Genomic DNA, 15,535 nt, shown 5'->3' with positions numbered 1-15,535 from the left:
TCAAGTACAAGGACACGGATAGAAGCCAATGTCACGAACCCAGATTCAGTGAAAAACTTGACTTGACAGAAAGGTGAGAAATGTACACATTCGGTCCTCAGATAAATCACAATTTAACACAGAGTTCTGACATAACTGAATGACATCCCTTGAAATGTGTGGTATAATTTTTAATTTAAAATGGCTGCAAGTAAGATATTAGTTTTTCTTTACTCATAGCTGTATGTTTTTATTTTAATTAATTTTTTCCAGATGTGTAAAATGATTAGAAGAGCACCAGACTCCAGGAGAAACCCAATGTGAGTTCACAGCGATATGAACCTGTCAGGTGAAAGTCCACAATCCTTATCAGTTATTATTCTCTTTAACCCAGTTTATTAACCCGAGCAGTCTACTCTATGATTCAACATGCGTTTTGCCTATAAATCTAAAAGTCATAAAAGTTTATCTAGTCAACAATGGTTTCAGTATTTTTCCACAACACAGTTTCACCTGGCCGAACGCCCAGCTTTACATCAAACAACCTAAAAATAACTGATCTTATGACCGATTTTTTTTTTTAAGTTTATGCTGGATTTATTCTGCATTTATTCTAATCTGCATTTATTCTGCCGTCTTATTCAGTTTGTGGTGTAAATGGTGCTTGAGAGTTGATCAGCATAATGTTAGTTTCTGTGCAATGTGTCCATTGTGAATGTGCTCGTTATCACTGGCTCATATTAGCTAACCACAGTGAAAGCATTGTGCTGTTAGAGAGGACACACACGCATAGACACATACAAAGGCATGCACTTCTCGGAACAATACTTTATTGATTCAAAAGAATAAACAGCTTTGAGATTTTTTTTTTATTTGATTTTTTTTTTTTTTTACAGCAAATGCATGCATGCAGGGGCGCACGAATACAGGTGTACAAATACCACTGAAGTCAACTTCTATCTTTTATTGTAATTTGAAAGATCGGTCCGGCAATCAAGAGTGAGCACTGTTTTCATATATCATGCAATGCTGTGAAACAAGACATGACTCAGTGAGGTTGCCCAATAGAAGGAGGAGTGGGCAGGACTGACTAAACACACATCTTTATAAAATTGCCTGCAACATCCTGTCGCGAGCAGCACGTACTCAGCTGTAACTCTGCAAAAACTTTTTAGTTTATTTTTTTTTTTGGACTTTCTTGTTTTCATCTTTGTGGACAATTAACCGGTAAGTCACGAAGAGTGCTATTTTATTTTTTCGAGTTCGTTTTTTTTTTTTTTTAGTTAAAATGTTGGCTATTTCTGTATCTAATAACTCCGCAGTCTATTTCTAAAACGCCTCTGGTATAATATCGAACAAGGTATATTTATCCGCTTTGAAATGAGGATATCCGGTGTAAAATGTTTTAATGAACCACACGACAACAATAAACTCTACGCTAGTATATAGTTTGCGGATGAGATCGTTTTTAATGTGTTGTTTATCTTGCTACGCGCGTGCGTGTGGTTGCACGTGCATGTCAACAAAGTAGAGTAAGTTAGAGGGGGAAACAAATGGCCAACGAACAGAGTACATGTACTAAAATAACTAGCGAAAACTGCTGGCCTGCATGGGAACCAACGCACTGCCTATTTTGTATGTTTTTTAAATATCTGTCGCACTCGAAGCTCATTTTATAGCGCTCTTTCCTAATGAGACGACGAAAGCCACTGTGCTGGATTAGAGCCGAGCGTTTATCAAACGTTCAGGGTTAAACGTAACAGGTGTGTTTGCATCGTCAGGCACATTATTCTGCCTTAACAGTGTTTGTTTTGCGGTAGTTTTTAGTCTGTGACTGCGTTTAAGACGCAGCTAAAAGTGAAATACTAATAGCTAACCCATTTAATTTGAATGAAATTATCATTCGAAATATAAAACCAGGAATATGTTAATCTATACATGCATATCAACATGAATAAATATGTTGAATGAGTAATATACCTAATTAAATATATGCTTGTCCGTACATAGCAAAATAGTGTGTGCATGCATGCATGTAACACATAAGCAAGAAAATCTGAGATTATTTTATACTGATTATATATTGTATGCAGACAAGTATTAATTGGGGAATAGCATTTTTTAGGACCCCTGCAGTGACTGGTCTAATGCGCATTGAGTTCGGTATCTCTCTCAGTATAAAAATATGTTCCATGAATTGGATTTCAGAAAAGAAGAAGAAGAAGAAAGTGGTTATGGGAAGTGAAACAGGCGTTTTCCTCTCCTCTGCAACTGCCACGATGCTTGTGTTCCAACATAAACGTACTTTCGGACATTGACGAAATGATGAAAACATATATGTATTTATACAAATACACAGTACAAAGGTGTCTGAGCCATTCCAATATGGATCGGCTCCTAAGTTAGTACTTTATTAGTAAGGCATTAATTAAAAGTCTCGTTAATCATTGTACACTTTAATGGAAAGCTGGTCCTGAGAAGCGAACGGGTGAATCAGTTGTTTTAAAGTATAGTGAGTATTCTAGGGCACGGGAAGGGCGGGATCTGTCCCTATGTTGCTCTGGTTTATATCCTGCTGAGACGGTACAGACACTCCCAGGTAAAAGATTATTCAAAAGAGGCCATAAGGGCACACAGCTTAAAAACAAGCAGGTGACCTACTTGACAGCCATACATTATTTGTTAACTTTTCTTATATTTAAATTTATATATATATATATATATATATATATATATATATATATATATATATATATATATATATATATATATATATATATGACACACATTTTAAAGAAAGTCTCATTAAGCTGATTTCTTCTCGCTTGGTCTAGTAATTCATAAGTGGTTTCAGTTGCCACATGGTTCTGGTCAAGAATTTGTGTAGGGGTTTGCTGTAGAGACCTCAGCAAATGGTGAATTACACAATCATGGTTTTTGAAATACAGAAATTCCTCTTGATAAACATCTTGGCTCGTCTCCTAGAGCTCGTCTGTGCTCAGTCGCTGCTTTTTTTATAGGGGCTTGGTACAGGAACACTCCTTGAACCTGTGGGATGATAAGACACAAAGGCTTTCATGCTGGCTTTTGGAGCAAAGCTGAAAAAAACCCGGCTAGTGTTAAAGGGGTGGAGGGACTGACCGCGGGAGCCGTGGAAGCAGCTGTGTCAGTGGCTTCCTGTGTGTAGCGTCCAGGCCAGCTACAGAGGAAAAGCCTGACATGTGACCTTTAGAAACCTCAGACAGACAAAGAGCCTGTTCATGCTCCCATTTACATGCACGTCGACATTAAAACTGTTGTCCTTTTGAAATGCATGATGTGCATCATCCAAAACAGATTTGGCTGTTTGAAGAGCTGAGGATCTAATCAAAGAAAAAATGCCAAGGAATGTATCTTTTAATGTGCCAAATGTGGGAAGTGGTACAAAGTTCAAAGGCTTCATCAGAAGCCACATTTACATTGCACGCATTGATAATATTTAATACTGCACAGCATTGTATAAATTTACCTTAGGTTACAGCTTCAAAAATAATGTTATGTTGTTGTTTTAATGGTCAAATATTACATGTTATTATTATTTCTACCATATTACTTTTTTCACTTTTTTATTTGTCATATATTCTTGTTGCGCTGCGGGATGAGAAACTAGATAGAAGAATGTCACCGCAGTACATCGGCTGTAACGTGTATGTGATGATATCTTTAACTCGAAAATAGAAAATGGCAAATTCTGAAATAAAAACGCCCTGAACGGTCCAGAGAAAATTTTTTATTTTATTTTCTATCTAATCTATTCATGAGCTCCAGTAATGCTGTTGTGCATAGTTACTGCCAAATCTGAATTACACGGCAACAGAAACAAGGAACTAGTAATTTGACACTTCCTTCTGTGACCTTAAAGGAAGATTGCGGTATGTTATGTGAAGTGCCCTAACTGTAACAAGGTTGTATTTATGTTACCTTTTCCCTACCTCTAGGTGTCCTTGTTGAGAATGGATGATATTCAAGTAGTTGAGTCAAAGCCCCTCATCCCGGACAGGGATTTGCAAGTATGTAAAACACAACATTTTTGCAAAGATTTGTATTAAGTTTACATATTTATACATGACAATATGGTGAACAAATTTTGCGGTGACTTATACTGTTTTCTTCTCTATCTCAGGGGCTAAGAGAGGCTGTCCAGCAGCTGGTGATTAAGGCAAGCATTTTTCCCCCCTTTTTTTTGCTTTTGACTTAATTCAAAAATCTTTTTGCTGACACCATGGCGTTACAACGGTACTGACACAGTGCAGATTCGCATCCAACGAGCCTCTCGTGCTGATCCTCACAGATTAAAGTCCCGAAGTTTGCAGGTCATGTGTTTAATAAGAGCCTCTAGACCAATGACGTGGGCTGCTGAGAGAGACACTGGCCATCTGCCCGAGGCGCTCACACAGGGCTCGTCCCGTTTAAAGAGATTAGTGCCAGTAGGGAGACAACATATGTTTGTGTTCAGTCGCTATACAAAGCCAAGCGGAAGAAGTTTATGTCCTTGTCAGTGTTAAAGATGTTATTTGACTTTCTTAGCAGCTTGTGCTGCAGCCTGATGCAGCTGAAACTAGTTTCTGCAGCGTCAGCCGGTTGATCTTTGATAGGTGGCTTGCACTCAAAGACTTTTCTCAATGACTTTTGCATTGCACGGTGGCTATTTGTCATTGTTTGTCCCTAGTGTTAAATTAACTCCAAAAAAGTTAAATCGAAAGTTAACGTTCGATCCAATGATTCATGCTTTGTTGGGTTTAGTGGCTATTTTAAAAAATGCAAAAACATACAAATACAGGTCTACACTTTATTTTGTTAGTTTACTTACTAACTTACTAACTAGCAGTAACTACGCAACCACATATCAACAAATCCTCATTAATTTACAACTACATGTCTACTAACTCTAAGTAGACCGTTAGTTTGTTTTACGAGTATCTAATATATAAAATATCGGCCTTGATCATGCGAGATTCTGATTAAATTGCATTTTACTGCTTTTTATTCATCCTTATTGCTAATAGACAAGAGTTAATCAGTGCACACCTCCATCACATTTTTGTTTGGCTGCACTCGCCTAAGTTTCCGATGGCCTAGAGGCGGCTACTCCAAGCATCTGACACAGGCTGATCCAATTTACGGATGTCGTTAACCAGAATTAACTTGTTTTGATCTTGGTGCAAAGCATGCTGGGAGCATGGGGCTTAGGTCGAGCGACGACAACAGGGGTATAAAACCCTGCACACAGGCGAATATTAGCAAAGTGCTGAAACAGGAGCTTACTTTCAATCGGATCTTACCTGTTCATTCTCATCAGTACTATTAATTACTATCGGCAGCCATGGTTCTGGAGGACTCTGATATGGAATTGGTTTTCGAGATAGAAGTTGCTGTGAGTAGAAATATTCATGGTGCATTTGGTGCTTTTTGAGTTTTTCTTTGGCTGTTTTTATTGTCTTGGTGATGAATAATGACTAAAGTTTAGATTTGGACAAAGGTTTATTTGTGCAGTGCTTTTAACAATACGCAATGTTTTGAACGTTTATAATATCTTTATGCCTTAAAGGTGGATTTAGCAGATTAGAGCCTGGTAATATTGTTTACCTTTTTAATATTGGCTGCATCAGTCTTAATTTGTGAAACTGGTAGACGCAGCTGAATATTATGAAATCATTACAGCCAGTTTTTACGGACTGTGATCTTGCGGATTACAAATTTAAAACCAAAGTGCATTGAGTGATGAAATGTTTGCAGTTTGTCTGTGGTTCATTTGCAGAACTCTTCCAAACTGTGCCTGTTTTCAAATGTTCCATTAAACTGCAAGGCTACGGCGTTAAAACCAGCTTTCTTAAAACAAAGAGGTGTTATACGCACACAGAAAACATTTCATAAGTTGCCATTGATATACATGCGTTATAATGCGTCGTAATGCTGATGAGATTAATGCTGCTTATGATGATTCAGCAGATGCTGATAAGCATTTTCTTACCGTGTTGCGTGCAGGAACATGATGTGGAGACTCCATATGGCAGAGTCCACTGTACCATGAAAGGGGTCCCTAAGGGTGACCGCCCCGTCATCCTCACCTATCATGATATTGGACTGAACCGTAAGATTTAATCAGTTTAAAATCCTCCCTGAATCTTTTCATGTTGCTTTACAACACATCAATCAAGAGGTTCTTCTAAGAGACAGGCTTTAATGCATAATTTGTGCTTCTTCGATAGATAAAAGCTGCTTTGACAGCTTGTTCAGCCATGAGGATATGCAGGAGATCATGCAGCACTTTGCTGTGTGTCATGTAGACGCACCAGGTCAGCAAGAGGGAGCGAACACCTTCTCCACCGGGTGAGTTATATTACGGATAGACACATAAGTCGCAATCTATTTTTTAAATGAATGCAGAAGAATAATAGCTTATTTGTTATAGATACGAGTACCCTTCCATGGACCAACTGTCGGAGACACTTCCTTCAATCCTTAAACATTTTGGGTGAGTTGATTGCTGTAAGTTTTAAGTAGATTTCAGATAATGCCTCAGTCTTAACTGGTTTTCTTTAACCCCACAGACTAAAGAGTGTGATCGGCATGGCTGTTGGAGCGGGTGCTTATATCCTTGCTAAGTTTGCAGTGAGTTTGACTTCCTTTTTGATTATTATTAAGCGATTTTAAAGTTTTAATCAATGCAGGATAAAGGGCTAAAAGTGTTTCTTTTCCTGTGGATTTTGGCATTCATTTTAGCTAGTTTAGCTGCTGAGGAATGTCCAGTGTGGAAAAAAAAAAAAAAAAAAAAAAAAGCTTGACTTGCGAGTTATTTAATAAACTGGGGGTTTAGATGTGTTTTACAAATACTGTTTCTTTTTACAGTTGGATTACCCTACTATGGTGGAAGGCCTTGTGCTAATAAACATCAACCCATGCGCTGAGGGCTGGATGGACTGGGCAGCACACAAGGTAAGTGCTAACCACTTTGTGATTGCAATTTATATAAAATTCCTATTTTTAAGTTATGTAGAGTTTCACGCTGTTGTGGGCTCCATCTTCTCGAATTACAGATTTCTGGTTGGACCCACGCCATGCCTGACATGATCATCTCTCACCTGTTCGGAAAGGTCAGTCAGCGTTCGACCGTATCTAGATCATTTTTGAACCGATGGATCTGTATTAATATCAGTGTTATTATTTTTTTCCTATTTCTACAGGAGGAAATCCAGCAGAACCATGACCTCATTGGCAGATACCGTCACCACATTGTGAACGACATGAACCAGTTTAATCTGCAGCTCTTTGTCAAGTCCTACAACAGGTAAACAACACCGCTACTAAAACCTTAAAAGTTCATTTAGCAACGGCACGATGTTTAACCGATGTTTTCCTCCACTTCACAGCCGAAGAGACCTGGAAATCGAGAGGCCTGTACCTGGCGGCCAGATAAATGTCAGAACTCTAAAGTCAGTACGACGATCTTTGGAAAATCTCTAAACATTTCAGGATCAGTTTCCTGTAGTAATGACTTTTTGTTCTGGTTTCAGGTGTCCTGCACTCCTGGTTGTTGGGGACAGTTCCCCTGCGGTGGATGTAGTGGTAGGTTTAAGTTAAAAGTAATTCAGTACTATCTTCATTTCATTATTGCTTGTCATGCTTTTTATTATTCTGCACACTGTTGCTCCACCCTTTATGTCCACTGCATGTGTATTTAGTGGTTTAACATGTCTGTTTTCTGTACAGGTTGAGTGCAACACAAAGTTGGACCCGACCAAAACCACACTGCTTAAGGTGAGTGGACTTCAGTGAAGCTGGCATGTATTTATAGTCCACATGGAAAAGTCAGGCACTGATAAGATTCCGATAGCTCAGCATTATCTAGTGACTAATTTACCCAGGTAGTGCAAAAGCGGTCCAGACTGGCCAGCTCCAGGGCTGAGTCCTACCATGGCTGACCTAATTTTCCACAGCCCGCCCTCAGGTGGACTAAGAATTAGGTTTATGGCGTCTGAAATGGCCTATTTATCACAGATAAGCGCTGAGACTAGTCGAGTTAATGGAGCGCTGGGTGTTTTAGACACCTGTTTGAATGGCCGAAACCAGAAACAAGCAGTGACGCATTTGTGTTTTTCATGCATTTTAAGTAACATTTCATGTCCCCTTCTCTTTCGTCAGATGGCTGACTGTGGAGGCTTGCCCCAGGTCGACCAGGTGTGTATTTGCAACATTTATGGCATATTACACATGTTTAGATTCATTTTTGTTTGCTCAAGACACAGGATGATTATTAGGGATGAAGCGCTATAATCTCATTACGGACAGCGATGGCAGATAGTTCTCAGTTCTAATACTCTGCTTGCCACCTGCTGCTACCAGCTGTTAGAATCTGTCCAGGTTCACGACATGTACTTAGGGAAATCTGTTTTCCACCTCCACCTGATTAGCTGTTTTTGTAGTCAAATAAACTGATTTCTGTTTTTATTGTCTCAGCCTGGAAAGCTAACGGAGGCTTTCAAGTACTTCATTCAAGGAATGGGTTATAGTAAGTACTGATATTATCTATTTATTAGAATATATTCTCTATTTGATCATAAAGCTGCGGTTTTAGAAGGAATGCCCATGGTGCATTGCTTGTACCAATTTGTTAATGTAGTTTACATATTATGTTAGCGAATAGCAATATATATGACTAGGCTATGCTGCCCTCTAGTGGTGTGAAATAATTTTCGGCTTGCTCAACTTGATCTTTTTCTTAAAATGAATTTATAAAGAACTGCAAAAACTGATTCAGCATGGATTAGGGGTAAAAAATATTTAAAAAGAAAAAAATCATTAGAAATGACAGCTCTGTTCAGTTCAAGGGGAAAAAGGGTGTACAAAATATGAAACAACACAACTTTTTTTTTTTCTTTCTACATGTTCCCGGAGCCTCAAATCAGCATATTAGAATGGTCATGGGATCATGTGACACTGAAAACTATCACAGGAATAAATTACATTTTAAAATATATTCAAATAGAAAACTATATTGTAACGATTTCAGTTTTGCTATTTTTTTTTTAGTAAATTTTGTACCAAAACCAATTTTTAAGCGTACATGTTCATATGTAGTATTTTTAACACATGCAAAAATAAAAAATACATATAAGCTTTTTTACATTTGCTGTACGTATCATAATCTGTCTTCCTCTGCCTCTTAGTGCCCTCCGCCAGCATGACCCGTCTGGTCCGCTCCCGCACAGCGTCCGGATCCAGCGTGACTTCCTTCGATGGCAACCGCAGCAGGTCGCACACTAACGAGGGCAACCGCAGTCGCTCCCACACCAACGAGGGCCGTGCCCGAGCCCACACCTCCGACAACCAACGCACGCGTTCACACACTGACAACATGGACAGTTCTGTGGACCAGGCTCCCAAGTCCACCGAAGTGTCCTGTTAGACCGGTGACCTCGTCTCTGGTCCATCTCACACATGCATTAACCTCTCTGTTCTGACTGTGCTGCGCTGCCGCTAACTACACATGCAACAGGACCTCCGCATGCTGCTCTGCTGTTTCTCTCAGGGGTCTTGCACTCTTTTATTCGTCAGAGAGCATTTATGCCAAAGTGTCTTGTGTTTAAGACTATATTTCCTGGGGAAACGCTAAGGAAGGAGTGGGTAGGGTGAATGAAAGACGGGATGATGGAGATATTTCTTTTTTTGCACCCTGCGCAATAGCTGTCTTGTTGTTGTTAGAGGCAATGCAGCACAGAGACGTTTTGATGGTCATCATCCAAGTAAGCTGGGCACTGAGAAGGGCACAATTGTAAATTTATGTTGATCTCTAGTCCGCAAATCATTTTCTTATGTCAAGTTATTACACCACTTTTACAAGCTAGTTTAAGTGCATAATTAATTTGTATAATCTGTATATGTTGAAATGGACCTCACCGAACGGAAAAGGGATGGGTTGACCACAGAGTAGAGACGGTGGTATTTTTTTCCATGATGCTAATCTACCTTGTAAAACTAAGGTTTGAGCTCATAATGTGTTGATTTGCATTTTCCTTGTTGGGAGTGTCCCATTATTTTGGGTTATATGTGTAAGTCAGCGATTGATGCTCTTGAAAGTGATTTAAAATGATTTTTATGGGATCAAATGTTTTTAAAGGATCTTAACGTTAGTTTAAATTCAGCAAAACCAATTTGTAGATATAAGAATACAGGAAAATGACTGTATATGAGTGACGTTTTTGGTGTTTTTTTGTTTGTGACGATGATGATGATGAAGATGATGATTTCTATGCAATCAAGCACAACAGAACAAAATGTGCCATGGAATCCTCTACTGGGACTGGATGCTTTTTCCTCAAGGCTTTGAAAGAGTAAAATGAAGGATTGCTCAGAAAGAGATATTATAAGCAACTTACCTGCTTTTCCACACACACTAAAGCAAATGCTTGCAGCTTGGTAAGGCACTGCTTTGTAAAGATGTAAAACAATCTGATGCACTGCATTTTTAATGGAATAACAGTTTGTATTTATTTAAAAAAGGAAAATAAAAAGCTGGTTACTCAACTTTTATGTCTGTCTGAGAAGTCTGTCCATACAAAACGTTATAGTACGTGGAAATCAAAACTTTGTAAGGCACAAGTCGTTCCAAGGACTACAGTGTCATTTAAGAGCATAAGTGTAGAAAAGGCATGAAAACTACATTATCAATAGCTATATATATATATATTATTACATAGAATTTGTATAAATTAAAGAGAGTTCAACATGATACCGTCTTCTTAAATATCTACACTTACATATCATTTGTACAAAAGGATTTGTCGCAATATGACAAAAGCATAATAATAACATATATGAACGATTTGGTTGCGATAGGCCAAACGGTCTTTAAATATAAACTATTTAATATATTCATATAATGCATATATTTCTTTTTTTGTTTTTGCTCAGGAAAAAAGTACTGTGGCTTTCTCTGAAATCTTTTTCTGTACGGTCTCATACGCTCAGTTTCCAACCTCACCTCTCTCATGGTACAGCTCTAGATCCGTAAATATGTCATTGGGGTTTTTACAGCTCAGGTTGCAGAAGCAGGCGTTAATCCACATGATCTGCCAGGTGAAGCCGGATCCGTTCGGGCACTGAAAGTCGACCTCAACCGTCTTGGATTTGTAAGGGATGCAGCAGCGCTCGTCCGTACACACTCCACAGTACTTGGGCCAGTAAGTGTTTGTACTGGTGCAGCCCGAGATAGTGAAGTTGTGAGGCTTTTCCTTCCTGTAGACGTTCAAGCACTTCTTTCCAGGCTTGTGGAGAGATGAAAAAAGGCCCAAGAAGACAGAGGGTCAAAACATATTCTTTTAGACACTAAATGTCACTCTCAAATTGGCTATTTCATAACACAATGAATCTCAAACCTTGATGTGCTTTGTGATGTCCACTTTGCAAGGCCGGATGTTGCAGAGTCTGCTCTCTTTGACCATCTGACACTGCTTGTTGTTGTTAGTAATGCGTAAAGACACGCCGCGGCCGCAAGTCTTTGAGCAGGGACTCCAGGAGGTTGTCTGGGTCACACAGTTCTTGTGCAAGTTGTCTTTTACACTAGACAGGGCTATAAGAATGCAAAGACAATGAATGCTTTCCTTGTTTCTGAGTGTGAGTGTATATATATATATATATATATATATATATATATATATATATATATATATATATATTAATGTCACAAAAGAACTAAATAAATGCTGTTGATTTGCACTTTTTTTATTAAATCAAATTATAAATATTCAAATAAAATTATTATCTTGTTTCTGAAAATGTTTCTGAATTATTTCTTTGCCATCCCAGAAATAAATATTTTACCTAAAAAATCCTTTAAACTGTAATACAGTTTCACTTAAAAAAAATCGAACAACATCTCATCAACCCCAAAGTTTATACACACACATTAGGTTTCTGTATACTGACCAGACGATATGTATACGACCTAACTCGACCCTAAACTTACCTCTTACAGAAAACCTGTTTGCACTGTTAGTTAAACATCGTTCACTTAAAAAAATACAGTTTTCACTTGTAAGGAATGCAGGCTGCAGGGAAAAATATATAGAAAAAATGATGAAATCACATTATCTTGTTAGACTGTACTGTCTAAAAGGTTTAGTCTTGCTTCTCTATTTTAAAGTGCGCGGTATCACTTAAAGCAGGGGTCATCACACTTGATCCTGGAAGGCCGGTGTCCTGCAGAGCTTAGCTCCAACTTGCCTCAACACACCTGCCTGGAAGTTGACCTTGATTAACTGCTTCAGGTGCGTTTCATTAGGGTTGGAGCCAAACTCTGTGCGGTGGACACAGGCCCTCCAGCCAACTTGGTGACCCCTTACTTAAAGGGACATGCTCCAACCGTTATAAACAAACGATCTGCCCAGTTTCCAGATATTTACGGATAATTTACGAGACACAGGAGATCATACCAGATATTGTGTGTCTTGGTGCAGTCTTGCGCCCCCTCCTGGACTCATCACAGATCCAGTGCTCGCAGCAGCGCCCGGGGATTTTAACTCGCCGTGGGTTCTGGCACCAGACCCTGGGAGGCTGAGCCTCATTACACAGCGAGACGCATCCGATCGCCCCGTTCACACACAAACACTGGTATTTGCAATTGGGCTGGAAGCTCTGGCCGTTGCGGTAGATCACGCCGTTGTGCTCACAGCCAGTGCCCGGCAGATCTGGACAGCAACGGGGAGCAAAACGAGTGAAGTCAAGCTCATCAAAAACATACCGGATGCAACACCAAGAGATGTGTGTGATGTGTTGTGCTGTGCTAAAAGATGAACAGAACGTATTATAGTTCCGCTCGGCATCCCCTGGCTTGGTTTATCTGGGTCCCGCCACCTTAATCCTCTCTTTAAATCTTCATCGTAATCTAATCTAAGACCGGAACACAGTGTTATTAAGAAGGCTGTGTTAGCACAAGGACACTTACACGCACATACTCCTTTTTCGTACCTAGGCTTGTCTGCGCTGTAATCACAGTAAAGGCCGCGGTGATGGTCGCAGTTTTCTTTCTCGTTGCAAACTTCCCCCACCTGTTTGGCGCATGCTCTGCAGCAGTCGCAGCCGTCCATGATCAGGCTCACACCTGGCGGACAGGTGGGGGGAGTTTTGAGACATTCGCAGGGCCATTGGCAGTACTGCGTGCGATTGTAGGGCTCCGGGGCGATGGACTCTGGTATGGACAGCATCTTAGAAGAATCCTGGGCAAATGCTCTGTGAATCTGTAAGACACAAGTCCCGACAGATTCCCGTTTCTGACATTTTTGACAGATTCCTCCTGGCTACAGACATTGAGAAATAATAAAAAAAAATAAATTGCAATTATGAGTTCACAATTTCGATCTCTCTGACTGCTGAGGTTTTTATCTTTACAGAGGAATTGTAAGAAAAAAGTTACGGTTGTGAGATAAACGGTTGCAGTGACCTATTCTTATTTTTTTATTTTTGGCAAGAATAAGCTTTCAGAGATAAATGTCTTAATTTGTGGTTCTTCATGTAAACACATTTTAACTAACCCTCTAAATGTAATTTATGATGGCATTTATATTCGGAATCAATGTCGCTTAATTCATCACCCAAACATTCGGCTGTATCTCAGAGTAATGAACCAGTCCTAATTACACTTCCCTGCATATATCAGATGATAATAGCTATAGACCTGCTGTCAGCTCGTGGGTCTCAATTTGTACTAGAAAATCATTGCACAAGGTCAAGAAACAAAAATGAAAACCCACCTATTGGCTGTTTAAGGTTTCCAGTGCACTTTCTTTGTACGTCATCAGTCACATTTTATTTATGGTAGGCATATAAATGTTTAAACTGATGTAAATAATAGAGTTTAGGATAACAGATGATGATGATAAATTATTTTAGCTTATAACTGCAGGGCATCGTAACCTTTGACCTCGCTTAGCCTGCGTGAGATTATAAGCAGATATGGAAAGCGGGAAGAGACTAAAGTTGCATAAATGTAAAGCAGGACAAGTATCAAAGAGGATGACAGTCATTTTCAAAGGTATGATGGAGGGAACTCAGCTTTAAAGGATTTCAGGATAAATATTTGCATTTGTCAAACATGTCTATTTCTTTCCACACGGGGGCAGTATACTCTTACGCATTAATTTTTTTGTTAGGGAATTGCATTCCTCAAATGCGTAAAACATGAGGTCATTTGTTACAAATACCGGTCAAACAAAATTAAATGATAATCTATAGCGCATTTCAATTGTAAAGATTCAATATATGATATGAATTTAATGTGGAATAGAGCGGGGTTAGATTTACTTTAATAATGCAAATATTGTTGCATAACAAACCTCTGAGTTATTTTCATTTTACTAAAAGGTAAAATATAAGTAAAGAATATGATCTTGAAACGCTCTGTTTCGTTTCGTGCGTTTTTTTATTAGCACATTAAATGTTTCAACTGAAAATTGCATTCGCAGACACCAAGCAACATTCGCAGTGTTAATGCAAAAGAAAACAGGCTGCTATTTATAATAAATAGTATAGCAATAGTAGCTTATGGACAACAGTAGTTTCCAGCGCATGCTCATATGGTCTCCTGATTTAAAGTAATAATAAAACTTTAAGAGTGGTGTTTTGATTACGCGTTATTATAAATAAACATTTTACCATTTAACTGAATAAACATATATAATTTTTTACCTGTGGTACACAAGCAAATAGTAGAAGCCACATCAGAAGCCAAGCCATCACTGATCCTGAGTGATAAATGCATTGAATCCGGAATTAGATGATTCTTGAAAAATCGCCCATTCGCGAGCAGGATCCATTCATTTAGTGAGCCGAGGGAAGCGCGCGCGCACGCACACACACACACACACACACACACACACACACACACACACACACACACACACACACCTTGATACTGCTGCTGTAAAGTTTTCATACTCAGGATCCTTGATGACGTCAGAGCCCAGGACAAACCGACCGCAGGCAAGAAATTGATCACGTGATTTGGCCAAACTAGAGTTTGAGGTTGACTTTATAAGTCTGTCGGTACCCTACGATTTAGATACGCTAACAGTCGCCTCCAAATTGTCTTTTGTCATCTGTAAAGCAACATTTTTTTTGTGTGATTTAGCTGTTATAGCATATGTGCAAAGCGTAATAACAATGAGTTTTGTTATGTTGCTATGGTTACCTCATTCGCTAAATGATTTCTGTCGGCGAGCCAAGATATATTGCAGCTCTGATTTGTAGTTTTTGGGGTTAAACGGAGATTAAGGCTACATACAGAGAGTCCAATGCACGTCCCTCGAACACTACCTCCATAATCCGCACCCTGAAGCACCGAATCACATTTGCCTCTCTCTGTGAGAACTTTCCTTTCTAAGAGAAAAGAAGGACTGGATTGAGCAGAAACAGAAATAGAGCAAAAGTTTCCTTGCTCTTTTCATACCCCGATATACCTAACGGATTTCACTTTGGCTTAGCTACAAAATGCCATTCTGAAGTTCAAATGTCACTCAGTTTT

The 15,535-nt window shown here is 39.1% G+C and overlaps 2 protein-coding genes across 3 annotated transcripts; one reads left to right on the top strand and one right to left on the bottom strand.

The window, feature by feature from the left end:
• Nucleotides 1–1,052: 1,052 nt before the first annotated feature.
• Nucleotides 1,053–10,542, top strand: ndrg1a (N-myc downstream regulated 1a). Its single transcript, XM_043217473.1, has 16 exons — nucleotides 1,053–1,206; nucleotides 3,957–4,028; nucleotides 4,142–4,177; nucleotides 6,004–6,109; nucleotides 6,228–6,348; nucleotides 6,431–6,493; nucleotides 6,570–6,630; nucleotides 6,868–6,954; nucleotides 7,056–7,112; nucleotides 7,203–7,306; nucleotides 7,389–7,451; nucleotides 7,533–7,584; nucleotides 7,729–7,776; nucleotides 8,161–8,196; nucleotides 8,476–8,527; nucleotides 9,186–10,542. The coding sequence occupies exons 2-16, from the start codon at nucleotides 3,972–3,974 to the stop codon at nucleotides 9,422–9,424; spliced, it is 1,182 nt and encodes a 393-aa protein (XP_043073408.1). The 5' UTR covers nucleotides 1,053–1,206; nucleotides 3,957–3,971; the 3' UTR covers nucleotides 9,425–10,542.
• Nucleotides 10,308–14,903, bottom strand: ccn4a (cellular communication network factor 4a). Of its 2 annotated transcripts, none has more exons than XM_043217474.1 (5): nucleotides 14,701–14,903; nucleotides 12,962–13,313; nucleotides 12,450–12,704; nucleotides 11,394–11,587; nucleotides 10,308–11,282 (listed from the first exon to the last, which is right to left on the bottom strand). In XM_043217474.1, exons 1-5 carry the CDS (start codon nucleotides 14,746–14,748, stop codon nucleotides 10,983–10,985), a joined length of 1,149 nt encoding a protein of 382 aa, XP_043073409.1. In that variant the 5' UTR covers nucleotides 14,749–14,903; the 3' UTR covers nucleotides 10,308–10,982. The 2 variants fall into 2 exon arrangements, with proteins under 2 accessions (XP_043073409.1, XP_043073410.1); XM_043217475.1 differs by having other exon boundaries at nucleotides 12,962–13,253; nucleotides 14,701–14,899.
• Between the last annotated feature and the right edge of the window lie 632 nt (nucleotides 14,904–15,535).

The sequence above is a fragment of the Puntigrus tetrazona genome, chromosome 19 (assembly GCF_018831695.1).
Source record: "Puntigrus tetrazona isolate hp1 chromosome 19, ASM1883169v1, whole genome shotgun sequence".
Lineage (NCBI taxonomy): Eukaryota > Metazoa > Chordata > Actinopteri > Cypriniformes > Cyprinidae > Puntigrus > Puntigrus tetrazona.
The sequence above is the reverse complement of the archived record's forward strand: the minus strand, read 5'-3'. Positions and strand labels throughout refer to the sequence as shown.